This window comes from Carya illinoinensis, chromosome 10 (genome assembly GCF_018687715.1).
Source record: "Carya illinoinensis cultivar Pawnee chromosome 10, C.illinoinensisPawnee_v1, whole genome shotgun sequence".
Taxonomy (NCBI): Eukaryota; Viridiplantae; Streptophyta; class Magnoliopsida; order Fagales; family Juglandaceae; genus Carya; species Carya illinoinensis.
This window is the reverse complement of record NC_056761.1, coordinates 32,499,359-32,525,769: the sequence shown is the minus strand read 5'-3', so window position 1 is coordinate 32,525,769 and position 26,411 is coordinate 32,499,359. Positions and strand designations below refer to the sequence as shown.

The 26,411-nt window shown below is 33.5% G+C and overlaps 1 protein-coding gene across 1 annotated transcript; it reads left to right on the top strand.

The window, feature by feature from the left end:
* Nucleotides 1-23,314: 23,314 nt before the first annotated feature.
* LOC122279381 (glutathione S-transferase L3-like) lies at nt 23,315-25,973 on the top strand. The gene is made up of 10 exons (XM_043090010.1): nt 23,315-23,500; nt 23,657-23,731; nt 23,889-23,949; nt 24,151-24,237; nt 24,354-24,452; nt 24,553-24,655; nt 24,735-24,811; nt 25,010-25,117; nt 25,573-25,653; nt 25,762-25,973. Exons 1-10 carry the CDS (start codon nt 23,490-23,492, stop codon nt 25,768-25,770), a joined length of 711 nt encoding a protein of 236 aa, XP_042945944.1. The 5' UTR covers nt 23,315-23,489; the 3' UTR covers nt 25,771-25,973.
* Nucleotides 25,974-26,411: the final 438 nt, after the last annotated feature.

Here is a 26,411-nt window from a genome sequence, read left to right as displayed (position 1 = left end):
CGATACGAAATTAAGTTTGGGGTTGATATAATTGGGTGTAGGTCAGAAGACTCAAAACGAGTTGGCCTTTAAGACATAATTAATAAACGAGTTAACCCGCAATCAACTTGTATGACATATTTAAATTTTATCTTAAAATTATAATTTTATTATTTAACCCTGAAAGTTACTAAACCTTAAGTTCCTAAAGAATCTTTCCCTCTCTACCTTGTGCCCAACCCCCCTTAGTCCTTAGAGGCTCTCACTCTCACATTCACGCCACCAACCCTCTCTCAATCTCAAGTCTCACTGTCGTAACCCCCAATTGTGTTGTAATAGTCTACCATAAATTCGAGTGCGGAATTTTTTTAGATTTTAGGAATATCATGAAAATTCGAAAGTTTTCACAAATCGACCAAATTGTGTATGTTTTAGTTTGTCGGCATAGTTAGTATTACCACTCACTATAGTGTCAGAAGCACAATTTTATTTATTTAAAGTACCTAGAAGCGTGAGAATGAGAAACAGTCTGTGCCATTAGTCTCAGATATTTAGGATTTTATAGCGTAATAAAACAAATTTTGATTTCCAGAATAATACTTGTTCGAAAATGCGTTTTGAGTTTTTTGAGGCATTTCAAAGTTGAATTTTGATAAACAATTTGCACTCTGAGGTTAGTATGATTATTTAAGATTTTTCAGTGTAAAGTATGTTTTTTACTTTTTTTTAAGTGAATAGTAGCTTTGGTGTTAGCACCTAGATTAGTATTTTCAAAATTACAATGTGAAATGTCCAAATTAGATTAGAGAAATTTGATTTGGACACTTAATAATATCTTAGCCACACTTGGTGAATAGTATTGGATATGGCACCAAAAGGAATCATGAGATGGAAATATTAAGGAAATAAAGTTTTGTGATCATGCCATCTAAGCAAAACTCTATTCTATCCAACCATCAATTTTGTGCCAAACCATAGAGGGTTTCAATCCTAGAAAAATCCTAAATGCTTGAAATCCAATTGAAACCCCAAAAGCATGATGAAAACCAAAATCCTAAATAATTTCCCCAAACCCCAAAGTTTGTTTCCAAACCATAATTGAACCTGCTTTTAGCTTATTATTTTATTACTTGATTAAATTATTTTCACATGCTATTAACCACTCAAATTCATGTTCTTATATCCTTATTTATTCTTTTTAAACTTTGGTAATTTAACTAGGCAAAAAAAAAAAAAAAAAAAAAAAGATTTGGGCTTGATAGCAACCCAAACCCCTTTGAAACCCTAAATGGAAGCTCATTCGGTTAAGGCTCACGAAATTGAGCCACCAAGGCAAAGATTGTGGAAGAAGTTTCCCCATGCCATGGCAGTCCTATCACTGCCCATAGCCCCAAACAGTGCTTGATGGGAAGGCCGAGAGCCACCTCACCCCTCATTCTCACACGGCAGCTGCTGGCAGAAATCCATGGGCTGGTTTTGCTTGACACCCCATCACTCCAAATGTCTTTCACACACCTACAATCACCACACTAGATGTTTAAAAGTGGTCCATATCCATTCCCCTTGCATTTGATCACTTTTCAACCTATTTCTTGGAGAGTAAACCAGAGAAGCTCTAGGACAGATTTTTTGACTTACAAAGTGCCATTCACAAAAGTTGTCTAGTTTTTGATGGTATATTTTATGTTGATTTTCATGGTTATTTGATGGGTGAACAATTGGTTTAAGAAAGAAGAGGTCATTTTGGGCAATAGTCTAGTCAGTGTGTGATATTTTGATGATTTTGACTAAGTTAATGACAAGATCTTGGTCTGATTTTTTTATGGAGTATTGATAACATGCTAATATATAAGTTTGATAAAGATTAGTTGCATGTTATAAGTTTTTTATGAGAGTTTTACTTAGATCTAAAAAGTTAAAAACTGAAAGGTTGAAAACAAATTTTGTTTTGACTAAACTTGAATCTTTTGTTGTGAAAGCATGCTCCAATGGTTTTAATATTCACATGCGATGTTTCTTGGACTTTGATTTACATGTTAGGACGTTAGTTTGAGGATTTATAGTGTTGGATTTGAAGATATGAATTTTAATGCATAAAGGAGTTTGGATAGGTCACATATTTGAGGTTTTTGGATAGATCTATGTTTTGATTCAAATTTTTCCATGTGGTCTTAAGTTTAATGCTTAGATATATTCTAGGACTTGATTTTTAATCATATGATGTTGTTGATTTTTGATTTATTTCATGAAAAAATTTAGATCAAAGGGTTTGATAAAAAACCAAATCATATAGATTCGGTTTTGGTGAAAGTGTAAAGGCTGAATGCTTTAAGGTAGATTTTTGAGATTTTTGTAGTTTTGGCTTGATGATTCAAAGTATGATAGTTCTTAAGAGTGTGTTATGAATGTATTGGAAGTATGTTACTGAACATTTGGAGTTCTTGGAGTTGTTAGAAAAGAGATAACACCTTGAGAACCAATGGTTGTGTTTAAGTTTAAAAACATGAAGTTTTGCATTTGAGAGATTTGAGATTTTTGTGATGTAAGTTTTCTTGGTTGCTTTAGGGCACTAGCATTGGCTTAGCCAAATGCTAGTCAATCCAAAAATATGCCTCATTTTCTCTTAAAACTGTTGCATTTGACTAGTTAAAAGGAAGAAGTTGAACATTTGAGTTACAGTAAATCCAAAAAGAAAGTCATATTTGGCACTACACTATTCATATGCAAATAATTATTTTATTCCAAATATTGCTCCCTCCAACTGCTTCAATTTCATTTCTCTCGTGAATCTACTCTCGAGTCCCGACAAATTTTTAATTAACATATGGTTAGTATATTACAAAATATGAAAAGAGAGATTATAAAAAATCTTATTATTAAAAAATTAATATTTTATTATTACTTTGGCCAATAGATGGATAATCCAATGTAGGGTTATATCTTGAATAACAAAGCAAAAGGCAAATCTTGTGGTTTTAAGCAAATTTTACCTTTGCATTTGGCTAGACCATTACCAATGCTCTTAGTATGTTATTTGAACATTGGATATGATTTTGTATGTTGCAATATTTCAATTTAAGCATGAGATATGAGGCTTGATAAAATTTTAACAAAAATCAAGAGATTTGACCTATGCATGTTTCGGTCTAGGCATGTTTGACATAGTTATGATGTGTTTTAAATTTTTCTAATTAAATATTTGGGTTTAAAACAAAATTGATATGAGGAATGTAAATTTTGATGAGTTTTGGAGTTAGGATGTGAAATCTTTAAATTAAAAATAAAATGATCATTTTTCCACATGTAAAGAGGTAAAACGATAATCTTACTGTAAGTTAGTATTTTTATGTTTCTAAACTGTCAGTGAGGAGTTTCTGACATTTAGAAATCTCTCCTTACAATTTTTCGTATTTCACATTTTTAATTAGCCACGCAATGATCACTGTAAGTTACCTTCTAACTTACTATCAAATTATTATGTATGGGTGTTGATAAGAGAATAATTGCCTATGTTCTTATGTTATTGCATATGTCATGTTATGCCATCTCACTTCATGTATGTCTATTACATATTTTCTCAAAATGTTTATTTATTAAACATTATGTTTTGTCATGAAATATTTATCTGTTACACATCATATTCTGTCACAAAATGTTTACCTGTCACATAATTTATTATGTTATTAAATGTTTGTCTGTTATATGTTATGCCATGTTACGGGAAGTTTGTTTACGTCATGATTATGCCATGTCATTAATTTCACATACATGTCACGTTACATTATGCGAAGTCAAGCATTAACGCTAATGGTGTCTCCCCATACGTTCAATTTCATGTTATACGTACTCATGCAGATGTAGGTATTTATAAACTCGTATGTATGTCAATGCACTCACAACTGATGCAGATATCTGTGTTGTAATGCGATATCAATAGAACATATAACTCAAGAGGAATCGTGTAGCACCCATATGGTCACTTTTATTAATTATATTTAATTATTGAACAAGATTCTAAGTTCATATATTTCACGTTCAATTTCAAGCTCAAGATATGTTCAGTACACGTTTAAGTTCACGTCAGGTTAAGTTGAGTCCATGTTTAAATTCATGTCATGTCAAGTTCAGTTCATGTTCAAGTTCACGTCATGTCAGTACATGCTAGGTTATTTATCAAATTACATCAAGCTTACTCATGCTTATGTTATGCATTTATGTTTATACTATCATACATATATGTTTAAATTGTCAGTTAAGTTTTTTATTAACTTGTTGAGATTTGCAATCAAATCTCACTGTAGTAGTCTCAACTATTGTTTCCTTCGGAATGGTGGATGATGAGTCAAGACCAGCAGATACAACGAACGCAGGCAGACTGGAGATGGTCGATTAGGCAGCAAAGGCATGACAAGGAGCTCATAGCCTCCATCCTCCGATTCATAGATGGTATTATAGTATCCATGATCGAGTTACACGAGCTACTCGATGGATTAATCCAGTAAACACTTTAGTTATGCTTGTACTTAAGGAGCTCAGTTTCCCATACTTATGTGATTACAAACCTTTTAGACTTATGTTGTAATCTTAAATGTCTATCACTTTCATGTTTATGTATTATGTCTCAAAATTTTTGGGATATATTTCATTTGGTGCATAGTATTGCTCAAGAAAAAAAATAATTCGTAATGAATATTGCATATTACTTGTAATAACCCGCTCCTCTCTCTTTTATGGTCACAAATTTCGTTCTACGTGCCAAACCTCAATGGCGTGTTTTTAAAGATATTAAACGAATTCTAAATTAAGCCCAATGTTTTAAAGCCCTTAAATATTTTAAATGTCTTGAAAATATTTATACGTGATATTTCCAGTGCTATTGAACCAAGTTTGATTTTAAGTAAGACAATTATAATATTTTTGAAGAGTTCCAAAAATATTATAATTGTAGAAAATCATTTTATTTAAATGATTTTAGTTATTTAAAAATATTATGAGATTGAAATTATGTTAAAAACTCTAAATTAATTAAATGGTTTTATTCTTTTAAAAGTAATTAGCAAAATTTCATCATTTAATTAATGATGAAAGATTATATTTTATAAACTAAAATTTAGTTAAATAATATCTTATCTTAATTACTGTCAATGTTTTTAGTTAAATCAATGTTTACGTATTTTCAAATCAGTATTTAAAGCCCACCGTTAGATCTTTTTGAAGACCTCAAAATGAAGGGCTTAAATTAAATACCCAAACCCTACCCTTTTTCTCCTCACTCTCTCTCTCTCTCTCTCTCTCTCTCTCTCTCTCTCTCTCTAGCCTGCGTACAGCTTCCCCTCCCCCTTCTCTTCACCGAATATCTTCTCCTCCACCCATGCCACCCTTGGCCACTACCACTACCATTGACTCCCCTTCATGTCAAAGATCACCCAGCCACCGAACCCCTCCCCCACGACATCTCTCTCTCTCTCTCTCTCTCTCTCTCTCTCTCTCTCTCTCTCTCTCTCTCTCTCTCTCTCTCTCTCTCTCTCTCAATGGGTTTCAGCCATTTCTCTCCTCTATGAGCTGCCATCACCTACCTCCAACCCCATCGAGCACCACCATCGGCCCCCCTTCACCGACGACCACTGCATGGCTCCCCTTCCCCCGTAGCCCTTTCCCTCTCCCTCGAATCACCCCATGTATGCACACATGAAACCCACGGGTTCTCCTTGTGCCGCCGTGCGCTGCCACCCATGCCACTGTACCACCACCAACAGCCTCCTCCCTCACCGGTAAACTTCCCTAGCCATCCCCATGCCTAGCCGAAATCCCTACCCCTCACACTCCCCCGCTCTCTCATGGGTCTTCCATGACCCACAACCTAGATCCACCACCCTTCAGCCACGGTGCCACCTCCCCCTAGCCACCATAGCTCCTCCAGCACTTCTCTAAGCTCCCCTTGCCTAGCCATAGTCCCTAGCCATTTCCTTGCCTCACACGCACCCTCACTCTCTCAGATACATTGTACATGGCTAGATGCCACTGTGCTCCACCTCTCATTGCTATTCCAAGACCGCCACGAGGCTCACTTGAAGTCTCCTAGCCCATCCCTAAGCTTAAACAACCACCTTATATGGTGGACAGTCACCATAGAAAGTTGATAACTACATTATGCAGTTTAGCTAGCACTCATGATCTTTCTGACGCCATTGACTATGACAGGTAGCAAGCAATTCACGGGTTAACCCCAAAGACGGCATAACTCTCTCTCCCTCGTTATTTATGTTAGATGTTAGTCGGTTTGTTGTGGATTGCGTTGTGGATAATTGTGGAGTTCACTAGGTAGGGAAGTGTTGGGCGTAATTGTATAGTATGTTGTGTAGTGTTATGGACTGTGCTGGGAAGTGTGGGTGTGAAGTATGTGTTGAAGTAGTGATGCAGCATATTGTTGTGAAGGGAGTACACGTGTACTCCATGTTGTGTAGTGATGCACCGTGTGGTGTGCGTCATAGTAATGCATGGCGTAGTATAGATGGAAGGGAGTTCACTATGAGTGTACTTCGTGTGATGTCATGATGCACCGGATGTCATGTCACGAAGGTTGGATGGTGTAGCTGAGGAGCATAGAGCATGTTGTGTAGTGTCGGGAACTGTGGAACAGTGTCCTGAATCAGTTGTGTTGTGACCTTGCCGTAGTGATGGGTGTCATGGTATAACTTGGCATTAGCCTCGAGTTATGATACGTGACAGAGGTGTAGTGTGAATGGAGTCTTTTCGTGTTAAGTGTTGAGATGAACTTGTAATGGCTGGAAAGTAGGAAAGTCTTGCCCACTGGATTTGAGTAGAAGATGGTATCAGAGTATGGAGCTTGTTTACACAAGCGAGTACTGGTATTAATCCAGATCTGGATCCGGATATTCGGCCATAATCGGATCCGGATTCTAAAATCCGAGCAATTATCTGCCCAGATTAATCCGAATTGAATTCGGGTGGATAATTGGGTTCAATCCGGATATCTAGATTGTTGACTTAAAATTCGGATATTCAGATTTGATATAATCGAATTTAACCGGATTAAGAAGTCCTATAATCAGATTATTAGTATAATTTTTTTTTAAAGACTTTTTAAAACTTGAAAAAAATTTATAGCACTTTTAAAAAAAAATGATATTATGTTTAAATTGCCTAGATTTAGTTTTTAAAAAAAAAAATAAATTGAAGAAGAAAATCAATAAAAATGTAAAATAGATAATATTGTTGTTACATCCAATGCAAAACATAAATTTGAAAAAATAAAATAAAATAAATAATAATACATCACAACTAATTAAACTAATATAATGTCACTACTCTTCACATCTTGAATCTGGTGATGACCATTTTGAAAAATTTTATGTTGGACCGTGTCTCCATAAGTTGCCAACAACATCAACTACAATAGAAAAATGAAAACTATAATCAATTACAACAGCATCAATTACAAAGGGTTGAATAGAGTCAAGATTGACAAAGGGTCAGGGCAATAATACGGATGAATTTTTAAACTGCCCAATTAATCAATCAAGAAATTAAAATTGATAAGACTATACATGCTAACATGTCCATAAAATGAGTAAATGTAACTTGATGAGCTAAGCTGCAGATAGTTTCACAATTTGCAAGTGCCTTCTCATTGTCAGCTGCTAACCTCCTAAGCTTGGTAGCCTATGCGAATGTGGATGACTTGTAATCAACAAAGAAGCAAATCATATAGATATATGGATATTTTAGAAAAGATATGTAGTTTTATCCATATTTAACATCCACTTTCTGAAGGTAAATTGTTATTTAAGGCTAAAGTATTCATTTAAAAATAAATCTAAACTCTTCCAACAACAAGGAATAGAAACTGAACAAATTTTAAAAATAAAGCATATTAAGTTGTATTAAAAAAATAAAGCATATTAACTTGTAGACAAAAATCTACTATTGGTTGAGGATCCTCATTGGGTAGCAAAGTGTAAGAAAAGCTTTTGGAAAAATAAGATTGTAGTGATGCATAGTTACATACCATTAATGGTTAAAAAAAGAATCATGAAATGTTAAACCAATGAAATGTTGTTTTGATCTAATATAAAATGAAATAAGGCACTTAGAATAGCTTCCGCCCAATCAAGTAGAAATTTAATGTCAGTTATCGAATCACTCACTGTGATTAGGAACTGGCCTCTTTCAAGAGTTGCTTTATCTCTCCCTGCAACTGGAGTACTTCAACACTCTTTGGTCCTTTCTGAAAAGAAATAGTATGATTAAAAAAAAAAAGATGTTATTTAAGAGTGATTAGAAATCACTCAAATAATTTACAGCCTTAGAAGAAAACCTCATACCATGATTGAATATGCAGTGTATGCAAAGTCAAATGCTCCAAAGTTCACACCATCAAGAACAAAAAATTAAGTTGTTGAAATTGAAGGAAGAGGGTTGCCTTAATAAGAAAAAAAATGTAAAGATTAAATTAAATGGATAAACTAGCAATAAAAAATCAAAATTAATAAATAAAAGCATTTACCTTTGATGTCAACGTCTTCTACATACTCCTCCACCACCCAAGAATTAAGTAGTTCACAACTCAACCAATTTCGCGTGTAGATTAGTGCTTGGATAGTCTCTAGTGCTAATGAGCTTTGGTATGGGTCTATTACACGTCCATCGGTGTTGAATGCAGACTCGGATGCGACGGTAGAAATAGGGATGACCAATATATCACATGCGATCTCCGCAAGGATGGGATATCTAAATGAGTTCCTCTTCCACCAATCCAAAATCTCAAACTCAGGTACTTTTGGTTCAATCACATTCGACAAATACCTCTCTAAGTCTGAGCTAAATACTGAATTGTTTTACCCCTCAAGATATTGATCTAGAGATGTATCAAAATCTTCATAGTCCAAGTCATCACCAATAATACTTGAGGAACTTGAAACTTGTGCCATATTTGATCTTCCACTATCTAGCCCATAAAACTTATGGTATTGTTCAATCAAATGATTCATGAACAATCTTACATTGGCCTCAATTCTAACTTCGCATTCATCTCCTTTGCACTTTTTTAACCAATATGACAAGGCTGTAATCTTATATCAAGGGTTAAGGACAAAAGTTACATAAACAATCATATTCATCTTATTCGTGTTCCCCAATATTTATCAAACTTAAGTTTCATATTAGACGCCATCCTCCTTAACATATCTTCTCCACTCTAACCATTTTATTCAAATTGTGCTCAATTGTAGAAATTTGTTGAAATAACATATTAGATGTCATGTAAGATGAGCCGGAGAATTTCAAAATGGCATAATAAAAAAATTTTAGAAACTTAATAAAAATACGAATCCTTTGCCAATCTTCAAATGGAGGTGCCACAAGCTGTGTGACTCCCTCACTCCCATTAGTACAAATTTTTTTTCATATTTTTTAGCAATACTAAGCATTAGGTATGTAGAGTTCCATCTAGTGGGAACATCTAGACACATCATTTTTTCATACACAATATTCAGCTCCTTTGCATATGTTTTAAACATATCAAGCCTTACCGATGAGGACCTCACAAATTTGATTGCTTCTCTAATATTATTTATAGCATCATATATAATTTTTAAACCATTACATACAATGAGGTTTAAAATGTGTGTAGCACATCACACATATATAAACTTGTCTTTCAAAACTGTAAACTTCTTATCTCTTATGTTTATCCTCACATGATCAATAGCGACATCATTAGAGATGGCATTATCCACAGTGATCGTACAAAGGCGGTTAATCTCCCAATCCATCAAGTAAGACTCTAACATCCAAGCAATGGTCTCACCTCTATAATTAGGAATCTTGAAAACATTATGATTTTCTTGTGTAATATCCAACTTTGATCAACATAAGGACATGTGACACAAATATAATTCATGTTTTACATTGATGTCCATATATTGGAGGTCAAACAAACTCTTTGATTACACAACAAAGTCTTCAACTTTTGCTTCTTCTCTTTGTATAAACTAATACACTCTTTTTGGAAGGTAGTTCAGGATGACAAGTCGTGTCTAGGCTCTAAATCACCCAAGAGTTTAACAAATGCTGGATGCTCTATAACCTTGAATGACAATTCACACTAGATAAACAAATTAGAACTCATCGCATTTAATTTTTCACTATCATATTGTCCTAACATTTGAGGACTAGATCATCTATCATCTATTCTAACTCCAATGTGTGATGGTGACTTATCATTCTCAAGATTTTTATCCTGTCTAATGGAAGACTCTAGACAAGAATATTCTACGTGGTGTAACATTGATGAAGTACCATTTTTATAATGGCATCCATAAATCTTGAAACAATAATTGCATTGAGTTTTAGGTGCAATAGGATCAACAAGTTCAATCTTTGTAAAATGATCCCATACATAAGATTGGTTGGTAGCCTTATTGGCTCTTTTTGGTTTTGGGGGGAGAGATGGTGCTCGCCTGGGGTTTGGAGTATTCATGAAGGAAGGCATTAAAAGACTAGTGTCTTTCTCCATGTCTAATGAAATATGAGTTGAACTAGAACTACTAACACTACCACTAAAACTAAAGTCCATCTATTTTAAGAAAAAAAATATATAATAAATATTGTGCAATTTAGAGCTTTAATAAATATTATGCAAACTTTAGTTTAGCAAATATATATGAACATAGACAGCAAGGGAGCTAGCCACCAAGCATGCCAACGTTGCTGCAGCAGCGAGCCACTAAGCATGCCACTTAAAAAATTAATCCCAAATAAACATAAAAGTTAAAGGTGAAAAACATTGTCTAATGTCACATTACCTTATGTATACAGAGATTAAAAGAATAAAAATTTTGCACTACAACATTTGCACTTTACACTCTCCTCAAGTTCTGAATATATGAAAAATACGTGTTCACATCTTAATTATAAAGGTTAAAAAAAAACGTTATTTTTCCCCATCACTTATTTGATTTAGATCTGGCTATTTGGCTCGAATTTAGAATATATATTTTTTTAAAGTCACGGTCATCATTATCATTGCCTCATTGCATGAGCTTTCTATGAACATAGCGACTTATCCATGATTCAGTGACAGACGGGCATGGGAGATTAGTGAGAAACATTTGAATGTTTGTTAATTTACTTTATTAAGAGTAATGTTGTGGGCCACTTATATCTAGCTATTTTCCACGCAAGGAGTTTTGGGATAGATTTTTTTGTTTGGAATAAGAGTATACACCACCCAAATCAAAGGACCAAAGATTGTGACCTTTGTCTTTGGATTTAGTTATTATTGCTATCAGTTTTATAATAATCAAGTGGGTTAGTTATTTTGCTTAAAAGTTACAAGTCAACATTAAACTAACTAGCTAGCTAGGAGCTTAGTCATGATCCATGATATATATAAATATATATATATATATAGTGATCTTTGGCCCACCACAAGATAATGAAGTGTCTAATCTTGATCCCTCAACAAATTGAATCATTAGTTTCTACTGATGGAATATTATTCTAATCCATGAATATTTTAGCTAAAGTCTCCTTTAATATTAGACATATTAACCCAATCATCTCATATTGTGGCCCCATAATATTGTGCATTTATGTATATAAAAGTTGCAGATGCTGAAATTAAGTTTCAAACTTAAGTTTCATCTGTCTTTTTACATGAAAACTTCATTGATGTGGGGGAGGAGAAGGGATGACGTTACACTGTCAAAAACCTTTTTTTTTTTGTTCCATTCTATAATCGAGCTATCAGCTTCAAAAAATACTAAACCTAGAAAATCAAACACAAATCCAAATAGAAGCGAAAATCAAATACAAACCCAGAAAAAGGAATCAAACTAAACCGAGAGAGACAGAGACAAAGAGACCAAAAGCATGAAAAAAGGAAAAGATATAAAACATAATATAAACATCAGCTTCACAAAATACTAAACCCAAAAAATCAAATATAAACCCAAACAGACCCAAGCGAAAAGCAAACACAAACCCAGGAAAAATGAATCCAACCAAACTGAGAGAGAGACAGAGATTGAGAGAGAGAGAGAGAGATTAACATACTGCAGGTTTTGAGATAGAGACAGAGATTCACAATCGCATGGCTACGTTGGCTAGGGTTTTGGATTCGAGAAAACTTGAGAGATGAGCATTGAGAGAAGAGTGAAGATGATTCGTTCAAGAGAGTTGAGAGTAAATGAAATGTAAGAAAGAAACGACAGCGTTTTCAGCCAAAAAAAAATCTGGGACTTTAATCTTGTTACGAATTAACGGGTCATAAAACCAGATCCGTAATCGGATTTGGTTTTTTCTCAACCGCCCAGGTATAATCTAGGAGGATAACCACCCGGATTCACCCGGGTTCTGGGTTTCGGACCAAACATGAAAAAAAATTGGTCCGAATGAACACCCCTACAAGCAGGCGTGTGACGGATTATAAGTTGATCTTAGGTGATAAAAGGGGGTAAGGTACGTGTGTAATCTGGTTAGACACATGTGCCAGACAGATTTACTATATGTAATGGATAATCTGTCCTAAGTATGGGTACACGATATTTAAGCCTTAGAGTTGGCTTAAAGTCATGTGGCATGTATGGATAGGAATGAGGATGAAGTATGAGTTAGGATGCATGAAGGAAGTGAAGTGTGTATTGTCTATGATTCGGATGCGTGACTTAGTCGGTCAGAGTCATGCATCAGAATGTAGTTAATGGGAAGAGTAAGACGAAAGTCTTAGTGTCTTAACCCTAAGGTGAATCTTGGAAGTTCACGTTAGTGGATGAGCACTCAATGTAAGACATTGAATTTGGAAGAGGTAGTGATTGTAAAAGGATCCCGAAAGTTTTAACATAGTAAAGGGTATGTAAGAGCACATGATAGAAGGAGAGTGTTTCCAAGTGAAGTGTAGTTCTATTTCTAGTTTTGTTGTTTATGTACTAAATAAAGAATGATGCTAAGGCTATGTGTATGCATGTAGGTTGCTATTTGACACGCACATGAATGGACTGCATGAAATGAGTATGGCATGGAGTCTTGGTAAGTATTCTGTTCATACCCTTCTAGAGTTTTCTAAAAATATGAAAATGAAAATGAAATGATTTTTCTTTACGAAATGACATGAACCACGTTTTATGAAAGAATGCTAAGTATAATGTTTAAAGGTATATGCATGTAACGGCCCTTCTTAGCAGCCCTTTTTATGCACCTAAAGTATGCAATTGTATACATGTGATGGATGGCTATAAGTAGTATCTATTGTCTTTATTTTCACGAAAAGAAATATTAATGCTTATGTCTTATGTTTTAAGTGATGCTTTAAATGACAATAAGAAAGTGTTTTAAAATGTTCCTATGAATTGATGTTTTAAATGATGCCATGAATTAATGATGTTTAATGATGCTTTAATGATGCCATGGATTGATGTTTTAAACGATGCTTATGTTTATGATTTCAAAGGATGTTTTAAATGTTGAGGTTTAAGCTTATGCTTTTTAACGATGTTTATGAAATGAATGGACTGATGAATAAATTAAAAGAAAAGGACTAAATGAATGAAATGACTGAATGAATGAATGAAAGGAAATGAAATGATTGTTTTAATTTATGAAAATACGTAACGGCCCTGACTGAATAAATGGGTACCAAAGTATTGGGTAGATTGCAATACCGGGTAAGTACGGTTATAGCAGTTATATTAGGTCCTCCATACAAGTACTAATTTGTTGTATTTTCTTATAAGAAGCTTTATGAAAATAGTTTCCAAGAATATTTGCATGTTAGTGCTAAATTGACATCTCTTTTCATGAAACATAGTCCTGGTGCTCCCAAAAATTTAGGCACAACTTTTGAAACAAATGTTTATAGAGTTATATGGGAAGTTCAATTCAAATATTTTATTAGAAGCTAGAAAGATTTTACAAGATGGTAAAATAAAATTTTTTTTATTCAACAACTTATGTTATATTGTTGTTTTATATCATGTTGGTTTAAAACTTATTCAAGACCATTTTTTTTTTTTTTTGTGTATAGGAATTTGATTCACTTCAAAGTGATAATCTTACTGTCCACATACAAAAAAGTCTATTGAAATTCTATTTGGATGAAATTAGAGTGGATAGAAATGCAGACCTTGATATTCTTGGATTTTGAAAAGAAATGAATTTCATTACCCTAATCTTGCTTATATGGTTCATGAGATTTTGAGTGTTTCCCTTCTACAATTTCATCTGAATCTACTTTTAATGTTGGTGGACATATCATTTATCAGTTTAGGAGAGTACTAAAATCAGATATTGTTGAAACACTAGTTTGCACAAGAGATTGATTGTATGGCAAGTAAGTTAATGTCATTGCTATTTTAATAAATAACTAATTGTAGTGCTTTCAATACAATAATCTTGTTTGACATGAAACTTTAATGATTCAATTTTGCTTTATAGGAACATAAGAAAAGAAATTGAATGAGTTAACTGAAGACGTTATAGAATTGGATATTAATAAGAGCAATGACACTTGACAACATTCTTAAAGGTATCTAAATGTTTATGTATGTTATTCTTGGGTTTGTGATATTATTATAAGATACTTATGTTTATTATTGTTGGGTTGCAATATTAATATTTTTTTAATATGATTATTTTTTTCATTGTTGAGATTGTAATGTTAGACCTATCGGTATTGTCAATATGCTCATATTTGTTATTGTTGGGATTATAATATTAGTTTTATTATATATTAAAATTTGAAAAATATTGATATTTCCTGTTAGTAGGTAGTTTTTTTTTTTTAAGATATTGTGGCTACTAATAAATATAAATTTTAACTTTCATTTGAAATTATATTATTCAGGTCAAAAGGATTATGCGAGTTAGTTCAACTCATTTACATAAAATGGACTGAAATAGATTGTATGGAGTTTACCTATTTCTAATTACTTCTTAAATAGGTTATGCAGGTCGCGTCATTATTTAAATAATTCGTGTTAGTGTTCTAATTTCTGATCTGTTTAACTAAATGGTTCATATTCGGGTTGATCCATATAGTCGATGTCCATGATTAGACATGACCTGCGAACATGAATTGTCATCCCTATTTGAAATGAAACATATAACATATTCATGTCTCAAATATGTTATTGTAGTAGTAGTATTGAGTGCAAAAGTTCACTAAATATTCTAAACTAATATCTTGTTTATTAGTGGCTGAACAAAATAATGAGATCTTAATGAAAATACTATGTCATCATAACAAAATAAAGAGTAGTCGTGGACGCTGACATGGTAGAAAAGCTATTGAAATCAAGGAGAGCATACTCATTTTTTCAATGAGAAATGCAATATACCACTATAAGCAGGACTAAACCATGACAAACCAAGATGAAAACAAAGACTTGTAAAATAAGCCTATAAAAAAATATGAAAATAAATATCATAGGCATTGTATGAAAATATATTTGTCATGTATTTTTCGTACGTCTAAACATTTAGTGGACCTATATCTTTTAATACATCTTGTTAAATTTCTTTTACATTAATAAATTTTATACATATTTTTGTTTATAAGGATATATGAGTTCTAAGATGATTGGTGTAAATATGCATCTAGTAGATAATTGTACAACACACAATTCTTACGTATAAAAAATATTTTCAATATTTAATATTAAATAAAGTTAGCATCAATAAAATATCTGGTTAATCAAATCTAATTAAATTTTTCGGAAGAACTCTAATATCATGTTACTAAAAGGAACAAAATTTTGAATTGATGATACTTTATATTCTTCAAAATCTAGAAAAAAATTTGCTCAGCTTGTAGGATATTCATCTTAATTGTTATCATGTTAAAACCATTATTCAATGTAGTTATGAATATTTTTATAGTACAAAAATAAATTTGGGGCTAAGAACTCATATTAGAAGAGCTGTCAGCTTTCTTTTTTGGGTTATATTATAAAAAAAATAAAAACAACTTAATCACATGTAGCTGTGTACCAAAAGTTCTTTGATCCAAATATCTTTATGCTTTAACATGATCGTTTTGGTCATTTGGAATCAATCATGATGCATCAAATAATTAAGAATTCCTATGGATATCCCTTAAAAAACTAAAAGATTAGTTTACCAAGTGATTATCCATGTGGGTCATTTAAAGAACCAAAATATTTTACCTAGTGATAATTAGAACTAAGTGATTCTAATTATTAGACCATCTTATTCCAAAGTAATTATCGAATCTCTATCATTTTAACAAGAGTCTATGGAGATATATGTGGACTTGTACATCGACTATGTGGGCCATTTAAATATTTTTATAGTTTTGATAGATGCATCAACTAGATGGTCACATACTTGTCTACTTTTTATTTGAAATGTTGGTTTTGCTAGACTTTTTGAACAAATTATCAGTTTACAAAAATAATTTCCTAATTATTCAATTCAGTTTATTAGATTGAATAATACAGGAGAATTTACATCCAAAACTTTTGAGGATTATTATACGTTAGTTGGGATTAATATTTAACATTTGGTTGAAATTAATTGCTCAAAAATTACTTTCGAAAACAAAGCTACTTATCTCTTCTTGGGAAAATGTAATTTTATATATTGTATCATTAGTTTGAATAAGATCTACTGCTTATAATAAATATTCTCCATTGCAACTTGCATTTGGTTAATCATCAAGTTTTTTTTATCTTCGTACATTTGGTTGTGTTGTGCATGTTTCGACTACAACTCCCCAAAGTACCAAGTTGGGTCCTCAATGAAAACTTGAAACTTTTGATGGTTTTGATTCTTCATCCATTATTAAATACCTTGAATTTTTAACTGGAGATATTTTTAAGGCACGTTTTGAAAATGATCAATTTGATAAAACAGTTTTCCAACCATTGGGGAAGTAAAGTTGCTAGTAGTATAAAAAAAATTATATGAAACATTTTGACTTTATCTCATTTTGATCATCGTACAAATCAACGTGAACTAAAATTTTATAAAATTATTTATTTGCAAGCTATTGCAAATTAATTACCTGGTGCTTTTACTAATAATAAAAAATAGCAAGTCTCACATTTTGGCTGCTAAAATTTCAGTAAAGATCAATTTTCCTATAGGAAAATCAAGTAATACAATAGCTAATGAGTTTAAGACATGCCTGGAGTGTAGAATACCTATTGGCACTGAAGTAAGACAATCTAGAGGATCAAAGTATAGATAAAATAAATCAATGTTTTTGAAAAAATTATACCCACAAAAAAAGTAACAAAAATAATAGAGACAACTTAACTTTTTGTACAAAACTATCATCGAATAGAATCTTCTGAAGCGGAATTTTCTAAGAGTTATATCATGAAGAGTTATCATTTGAAGAAAAAAATGTGCTTGAAAATAACAAGATATCAATATATTATATAAGACTAGGAGAATTATTCGCTAGAAATAAAATTGTTGTGGTCAACACATTTACATTTAAGTTGCTCTAAATAGTAAATATAATATGAAGTGATGATGAAATTGAACAAAAAAAAAAAAAAAATTCAGAGAATGTTGACATGAAAATGACTAGCCAAAACAAAAAGAAATAATTCAAGCAAAATTGATGTCATTAGCAAAATATGAAGTATTTGGATCTGTAGCCCAAACACCTGAAGATATGATGCTTGTTGGATATAAATGAGCATTGATATGTAAATGTAATGAGAAAAATGAAATTATAAGAATAAAGAACAATTTCTTGCACAAAATTTCTCGCAGAAACCTAGCATTCATTATGAAGAAAGATATTCCCGTATAGTGGATAGTTTCATAGATGTTGTTACAGTATATTTATATGGGTTATTAGATAATGAGATATATATATGTGTGTGTGTGTGTGTGTGTGTGTGTGTGTGTGTGTGTGTGTGAAAGCCTGTGAAGGACATAAATGCTTGACGCATGTAATTCAAAATCTCAAATTATTTATTCTATCAAGTTACAAAGATCTTTATATTGGTAAAACAATTTAGATGCATGTGGTAAAATCATCTAAATGAATATCTAGTAAAACAAAGTTTTGAAAATAATCCAATTTGCCCATATGTTTTCATTAAAATGTTAGATTTTTTATTTGCTATTATTACAGTATATATAGATTATTTAAATCTTATTGGGATTCCATAAGAACTCATGAAAACTATAACTTATTTAAAAATTGAGTTTGAAATTAAAGATCTAGGAAAAATAAAATTTTGGTACATTAGTCAATATATACAGAAAAAGTCATGAAGTAGTTTTACATAGACAAATCTCATTCTTTATATACTTCAATGGTTATTTACATAGACAAATCTCATTCTTTATATACTTCAATGGTTATATGATCACTTGATATAAAAAAGGACCCCCTCTAGAAAACTTTAAAGAAATTCTTGGTCATATAATACTGTATCTTAGTGCAATTAGTGTTTTGATGTAACTTACAAATTACACATAATTAGATTTTGCATTTTCAATAAACGTACTAACTAGATAGATTTATTCACCAACTTGAAGGCATTAGAATACGATCAAACATATTTTATGCTACCTTCATGGAACATTGACATAGGGTCTGTTTGGAAACACAACTATTCTTATACTACACTACTATTCACAAATAATTTGCTACTATTCTCAAACTATATATTTCACTACTATTCATAGATGATTTGAGATATTCTTAGCATTTAAATAGAGCTAATTAGCTTTTCGATACTCGTAAAGGAAGATCACGAACAAAATACTTATTTATTTGTGACAATACTACTATTCATAAAAATATGTCAAGCAAATATTAATAGCTACTTCGAACCACTCAGAGATTATTTTATTTTATTGAACAAGTCAAGAATGTATTCGGTTAAAATCAATAATTCAACACTATCAAGAAAATTGTGGTTTATATACAATTAAATGTAGTTCAATAAAATTATAAGATGTTGCTTGTATCACATAAATCAATGGAGGTTATATATAGGTGATAGAACAAAACATATTTCACCCTAATTCTTTTATACACATGAACTTCAAACGACAGGTAATATTGATGTTAAACAAATATGATCATGTGATAATTTGGTTGATCTATTCACTAAATCATTACCATCTGCAACATTTAAGAAGTTGACACACGACATTAAAATGCGTCAACTTAATGATCTTTCATATAAGTTATTATAACTCTACATACTTTTGAGTGAAAAAATAGTCATACAGATTGTATTATTTTTCCTTTGCTAAGGGTTTTTTTTGTTTTTTTGTTTTAACTTGATTTTTCTTTAAAAGATTTTAATGAAGCAATCATAAAACATTCCAAGGTACATAAGAATATGAGTTAACCTGAACACGGCTCGTTAAGATAAATGAGTCAGATCTTCAAGCCCTAACATGATTTATTTAAATAATGGAGCATGTTGTATTGTGACACCCCGTTTTTATGTGTATTTTTCACTGAAGGAATATTTTAATTTAATTAATATAATATTTCTTTTATTTTAAATTATAGGATTTTAATTGGATTTTAATTGCTGTTGAATTTAAATTGCTGTTTAATTTATTTTAGCTTGTCTTTGGATTTAAAATTAAATAGTTTGTTTTTACTAGTTAATTATTATATTTTAGCTTTACATTGTGTTTAAAATATTTTCTTAGTTTTATTGCTTTTAAACTTATTTTCGTTGGATCAGTTGTTGGACTCCAGAGGTGAGGATTGGACCTCATTTCTTTTCTTTTCTCTTTTTCTTTTCCCTTTTCTTTTCTTTCTTTTTCTTTCTTTTTCCTTCTTTTTCTTCCTTTTCTTTTTCTTTCTTCTTCCTTCTCTCCCGCGTACGCAGCAGCCCTTTTTTTTTTTTTTTCCTTCCATTGCCGCCTATTTGTCAGCCCCGTTCTCCGCCGTCCGGCTACCTTTTAGTGCACCGTCACCATCATTCTCTTCCCCTTCCACCAGAGATCATCTCCACCAATTTTCAGAGCCATCGGACCAGCCGTTAGCCTTCGAGAGCCGCCGGAAGTCGCTGCACCTGCTATGTTTTTGTCCCTATCGCCGGTTGCTTTCGCAGCCCAGAACCACCGCTCGCCGGTGGCGTGGCCTACACCACCCACCCAGTTTTCTTCCCCTCTCACCGGTGAACATCCTCACCAAGTTTCACCTCTATCCGAGCCACCGTTAGCCGCCACGAGTTCCTTCAAGCCATACAGTTTTTCACCGTTTTCGGCGTCGTCGCACCACCTCCGGCCACCATCTTTTCACAGCTTCTTCCCCTACCTCTTGCTGACCTAAACCACCCATTTCCGGCCTCGATCCGTTGCCGGAGCAGCTCCCACGAGCTCAACTCCGTTCACCCCTTTTTGGCCTTCGACCGCCATTTCCACCACCACCCACGGCCAAAACTCATTTCCCTTAGCTTCATAAATATCTCAAGGCCATTTCCTATCAATCCCGAGCCTTGGTTTGTCCCCGTTCAAAAATGGGTAATTTATTACCCACGACAACAGTGTAAATTACACTGTTACGTTGCTCTTCCTCCGCCGTTTGCAACACCGCGAGCTTTCTAAAAATACCATATAGCGCTGTAAGTATTTTCCAAACTCTACTTTTAGATTTAAATATATTTTGCTCATTCAATAAATATTTTATCTGCTGGTTGGTTGATTCCGGACTGAGTCCGAGGAGTTCGGGGGTCGGATGGATGGAAGACGGAGTTGCTTGTTTTATTGATATATGTTGGTTGATTATTTTTGTGCATTGATATGGCATTACATGGTGCATGCACATGTGTTTTTGTTCAAGTGTAAAAAGCCTGTGTATTGGCGTAAATGGACTTACGGGTGCGTGTGTATCACGACCCCAAGCCGGGATGGGGTATTATCTCGGTGGAGCTCCTCTGGTTACTCGGGAGCAGAATAAACTGAGTGATGTCCCCTGGGTTGTCGCTAGGCGACGACGGGAGCGGGGGCTAGGGGTTGCTTGGCTATGAACGCGCTGGGCGCAGAACCGGGCATCGCTCTACGCACCGACTCCATGGCCTTTCGCTGGCGAGGGCTAGAGGATGCTTGGCTATGAACACGCGGGGCGTGGAACTGGGCATCGCTCGTTAGGTGTCACATGCGTAGTGGTACTCTGCGGTGTGGTACTCTGCGGTGTGGCACTGGAGCCAGGGTGTGCGGATAACCCCTAGGGGAGGTCATGGTGCATACAGATAAAATAGTTTTTGGTTTGAGACGGTTATAGAGGCCAAATGTGACTTTTGGCGTGGTTTTTTGGAAAGGATGTGTTTTTGGGGCCAAATGAGATTTTTGGCGTGTGTGGAAAAATATGTTTTTATGGGTTTTGCGCATTGGCATTACTTCATGCATATTGTTTGAGTTCTATATGTTTTTATCTGGTGGTGTTTGGATTTTACTTACCTGCGGTACCATTTTTGGTTCCGTAGATTTTGGTGCAGGATTCGAGGAGGAGGAGGAGGCTGAGCCCGAGGATGCGGCTCCACCGGAGTTTTGAGTTGAAGTAATGTTTTGTAGCTGTATTTAAAACTATATTTGTGTTATGTAATATTTTATTTATGTATGTTTTGAACAGCTTGTATTATATTAAGAAAAATTCTGGTACTTAGTTATATGACTTTCGTTATCCGCTGCGTTTCCTTTGCACATTTGTTGCTTTTACACACACTTGGCACTCGTCGTTAGGGTGGTGACCCGGGTTGTCATCATCCGGACGTCTCAATTTCCCCGTGTCCGGGCGTGAGAATTTGGAGGCGTCACATGTATCATCCGTTTTGATTTGTTTAATAATTAATTGGAAATGAGTCAACACGACACGACTCGACTAATTTTAATTCGTTCAATATAAATGGGTTAAACTAACTCGCATAACTCATTTGACTTGATTAATATAATTTCACATAAAAGTTAAAATTCATATTTATTAGTAGCGACAATATCTTTAAAAAAAATAAGACCACTTATTAACAAAAAAATATCAATATTTTTTCAGATTTTAACCTATAATAAAATCAATATTACAAACCCTACAATAACAAATATAAGCATAGATAAAAAATTATGATCCCAATAATAAAAACATAATTATATTGAGAAATACCAATATTACAATCTAAAAATAATAAAATTGTAATTTTGAAATAAAATTTTCAAACGGGTTATTGTGAGTTGATTTTTGGGTTAAACGGGTTGACCCTTAACGAGCCAACTCGTTTTGATCCGAACACATTTATATTAAACTCAACCCCACTAATTTTGTATTATATTTATATTGGGTTTATGAGTCGTGTTACATATTGTCAATCCTAAAGGATATTATACTCTTTTCCTTTGTCCTTGTTTTCCATTGGATTTTTGCTTACCAATTTTTTAACAAGATATGTTCTTTATGTAAGGTCATTTAAGGTAGAATGCTATAAATATATACATGAATTTGGTGGATAACCGTTTAGATTCCACCTCTTAGAATTCTAGCTTATTCATGTATCAACTCTTATAATTCCTAAATTTATCAATGTATTTCATTAATTCATATATCACTTATTCATATTCTTTATCTCTTATACTTATAAAATGGTATCTCCGAATTATTTGTAAGATACAAAAAATTTGAGGTGAATTATATTCAACTCTGAAGAGCTAGTTTTCTATATTGCAATCTTTTAATTATCTTGCCCTCTCTTTAATTTTATAATAAAAAAAAAACATTTTTCAAGAAACCCTTACATCTAAACATTTAAGTAGGATTATGTGCATGGAAAAATAAAAATAAAAATAATTCTTTTTTCATAAAAACCTATAAAAAATCTCTTACAAATTTTATTTAAATAACTTTTCAAACGAACCTACTAACCTACTTACTTTTAAAAATCCAATAAAAATAAATTTTAAAATATTTTATAATCTTAATTCAATTACTTTCTCATTTTGTTAGCTACGTACATAAAGAAGAATGTTAATATATCTTATAAGTTTGTTCTTTAAATTTTTAAATTTTTAAAAATATTTAAAAATATTTAAAAAATATATTAAAAATAGGATGTGAATCGACATAAAATCTAATAAAAAAACATCGCAAAAGCTTTATAAAGCTTTGGAAAATTCTGAAACTAATCAACGTGGCTGGTTTTCAGGTAATCCTTACATGTGCCTCGGAAGTCGGATGGAAACACAGGCTATTGCAGTTGGCCTGAATGCCAAAACTGCAAGTGATTGAGTTCCTCGTGCGTCAGGCATGGCTTTATTATTATTTCCCCCATCTGACACCTCACTCTGTGCCCCACGTTCCAGGCCCACGATTCGTCACTGCACACGTCTTCACTGATTCGAAGGGCTGTACGAAAAGGTCGCCATTGCCCCTCAGATTGGTGAGGAAAATCGATATAAAATCTAGGAGGTATCCGGACAATCCCGCAACCAAAGAAAGACATAAAAGGAAAGGATAAGATCTCTGGACAACATCACCATCATCATCATCAATGGCTACAGCGTAAGTGTTTCGGAATGCAAACTTCCCGATATCGATTTTCCATCATCTCAAGTCTCAACGGGTTTTTGCATATGGGGTTCCCTTAATTTGCGAGTTCTTAACTTCCTGTCAAAATTTGTGAGATAGTTCATTTTTATATTTGTCTGGGTTGTGCAGGAGCGTGCAAGAGAATCTTCCCCCGTCCTTGGACGCCAATTCCGAGCCACCTCCTCTATTTGATGGAACTACGAGGTTCACTCTACTCTTCTAAATTTTTTTTCGCTGTCATATATATGCTGATCCGTTTTTCTTTTTCTCTGATTCACTATCATCACTATATTTCTTTTTGCGATTTTATAATTTATACCGTGTGCTAAAATGAACTTGGACCCATTTTTTTCCATCGAAGGTTGTACATAGCTTACGTTTGCCCATTTGCACAGCGTGCATGGATCACCAGAAATTACAAGGTTGTTATCATTTCTTTATCCTCCGTTAATTTGATTTCCTAATCTAGTGTCTATGTACCATTTTCTTGTTTTGCTCTAGTTTTACATACCTTTCCTCCTTTAGGGATCATTTTTCCTTTTCCTTTCTATTGGGGTCATTTGTTTTTTTGTTTTTTGTTTTTCTCACATAATATTTATGTTGCTGAATATCTTGAGGTGCAGGGATTACAAGACAGTATCAAATTAGTTGCAATTAAGCTTCAAAGCAGGCCTGCTTGGTACAAGGAGAAAGTCTACGCTGCAAACACGGTTAAAATTTTCTAAGAAAATTATGCCTATATATGTTGATGGTATTAGATATTTAATACATACCTGATTGTGTTGCTAGATTTTATTCATCAATTATCGAATAATCCATATAACAGGTGCCTTCGTTGGAACACAATGGAAAAATCATAGGAGAGAGTCTCGATGTAATTAAATATCTAGACAGCAACTTTGAGGGGCCTTCTCTTTCACCCAATGTAAGACTTGCATAATTCATCTGTGCCTTTGACGAGAAAAGTCTCTCTCTCCTTTTCTCTTAAAACATGACTAGCTAATTAGTGATGGGAAGTGTTGTAGGATCCAGCTAAAAAGGAGTTTGCTGAAGAGTTGATAGCCTACACTGACACCTTCACCAAGACAGTGTTTTCATCATTCAAAGGAGACCCTATAAAAGAATCTGGTAAGTCATAGAAATTTGATGCTTAGGGATATCATTTCGTGTAGCAAATGTATTGACTAAGACCTTGAACTCGCATCAGGTCCTGTTTTTGATCATATAGAAGAGGCTCTTCATAAGTTCGATGACGGGCCATTCTTCTTGGGAGAATTCAGTTTGGTAAGTTTAATTTCTTGATTGTGTTGCCTTTTTTTCTTGGTGCTGTAGTTCTTTCTTTTTGTTGATTATTGGTGCAGGTACATTTCTCATTTAGAAATTTATTTCAATGTATCAGACTACAGAAAATCATCATGTTAATTTATCTGTAATGCTGTGCGTTTCCCCTAATTAATTTTGGTTGGACTATGTGATCCACAGGTGGACATAGCTTATATCACATTTTTTGAAAGATTCCAAATCTTCTTCTCTGGGGTGTGGAAGCATGACATCACAGCAGGCAGGCCTAAACTTGCAAAATGGATCGAGGTACAATACTTAACCACATCTACAGTCAATTTAGATCTCCATCTAAGAGCTGCTCCTTGACATTCATCCCTTCCCTTGAATTCGTTTACTCAATCTTTGAATCCACAGCATCTACATTAAGGGCGATACCCCTTCCCTGCACCCCACCCCGGTGCCGAGGGGTGAGGGTGGACATCCCATCTGCCCCACCCGCCCTCCCCCCCTTCTCTTTCCGCGTGCCCACTTCAAGGGTACTGATGCCCTCATACGACCTAAAAATTATTTTTAGGTCTAAAAAAATATTATTATATAATTTAAATTGTAAATTAAAATTTATATATGTAAAATAAAAAAATAAAAATAAAAAATAAAAAAATAAGACCGAAACAAACACTACCTGCTGCACAAGATCTTTGAAAGAAGCGTAAATTTTCGTGGTTCTTGAATGGCAACTGACCTTGTTAACCTTCTTGCAGGAGGTACACAAAATTGATGCTTACAAGCAAACAAAGATTGATCCCAATGAGCATCTTGAAACCTTCAAGGCTCGCTTTCTGGTACTATTATTTTACTAAATTTGATTCCGTTAAAGAAATTTTTAATCTTGTTTTTGGAAATCATGTTTTTCGCTAACCCCTCATTTCAATGTTCTTTCCGAGTCTCAGGCCAAGTAAGCATTGAAGGTTCCAGCACGTCTTCTGGACTTTGGTGCAAAATAAGTGGCGTAGTGCGTCTACGTAATGTTTCTTTGTATAATAAATGGTGTGTGTGTATGTGTTTTGTGCGTATGTACTGGTCGAAGATGTGAGCTACTTTGTATTATCCTACGCGTTTGGTATTGCTTAAGCTTAAATAAATGGAAATCATTACCAACTGATTTCGACTTTGTAATTTATCTGCATGTTTTTACACTATCAGAAATGATATTTGCAGTCATAGAATATAAATGTCACGCATTTAAAAAAAAAAAAAGTAAGTAAAAACTACAACATATTGGAGTTTTCCCGACGATTATAATTCGCCAGCAAAAGCAGAAAAATTCCCGCCATTATATATGCCGGCGATTACAAACTCGCTGGACAATCGCTGGTACTATTCAGCTATTTCTAATATACTGTAGCAGAAATTAAAAATCGTCACTAAAAATGGCGTCTTTGACAACGAATTTTGAATCACTATCAAAAGAATTAAAAAACAGAAAGTCATTTGACAGCAATTTAATTTACCAGCGATTTTATAATCGCTGGCAAAAGACTTGGTTTTTTAACTCATTTCGCAGCGATTCAAAAGGAAAGTGCAGCAATCGTATATCCTG

Bases quoted from the DNA above. Each gene is read 5' to 3' on its own strand.
- LOC122279381 (XM_043090010.1), top strand. The intron at 24,656-24,734 runs GTAAGTCATAGA...AACTCGCATCAG, and splicing joins AGACCCTATAAAAGAATCTG to GTCCTGTTTTTGATCATATA. The intron at 25,118-25,572 runs GTACAATACTTA...ACCTTCTTGCAG, and splicing joins AACTTGCAAAATGGATCGAG to GAGGTACACAAAATTGATGC.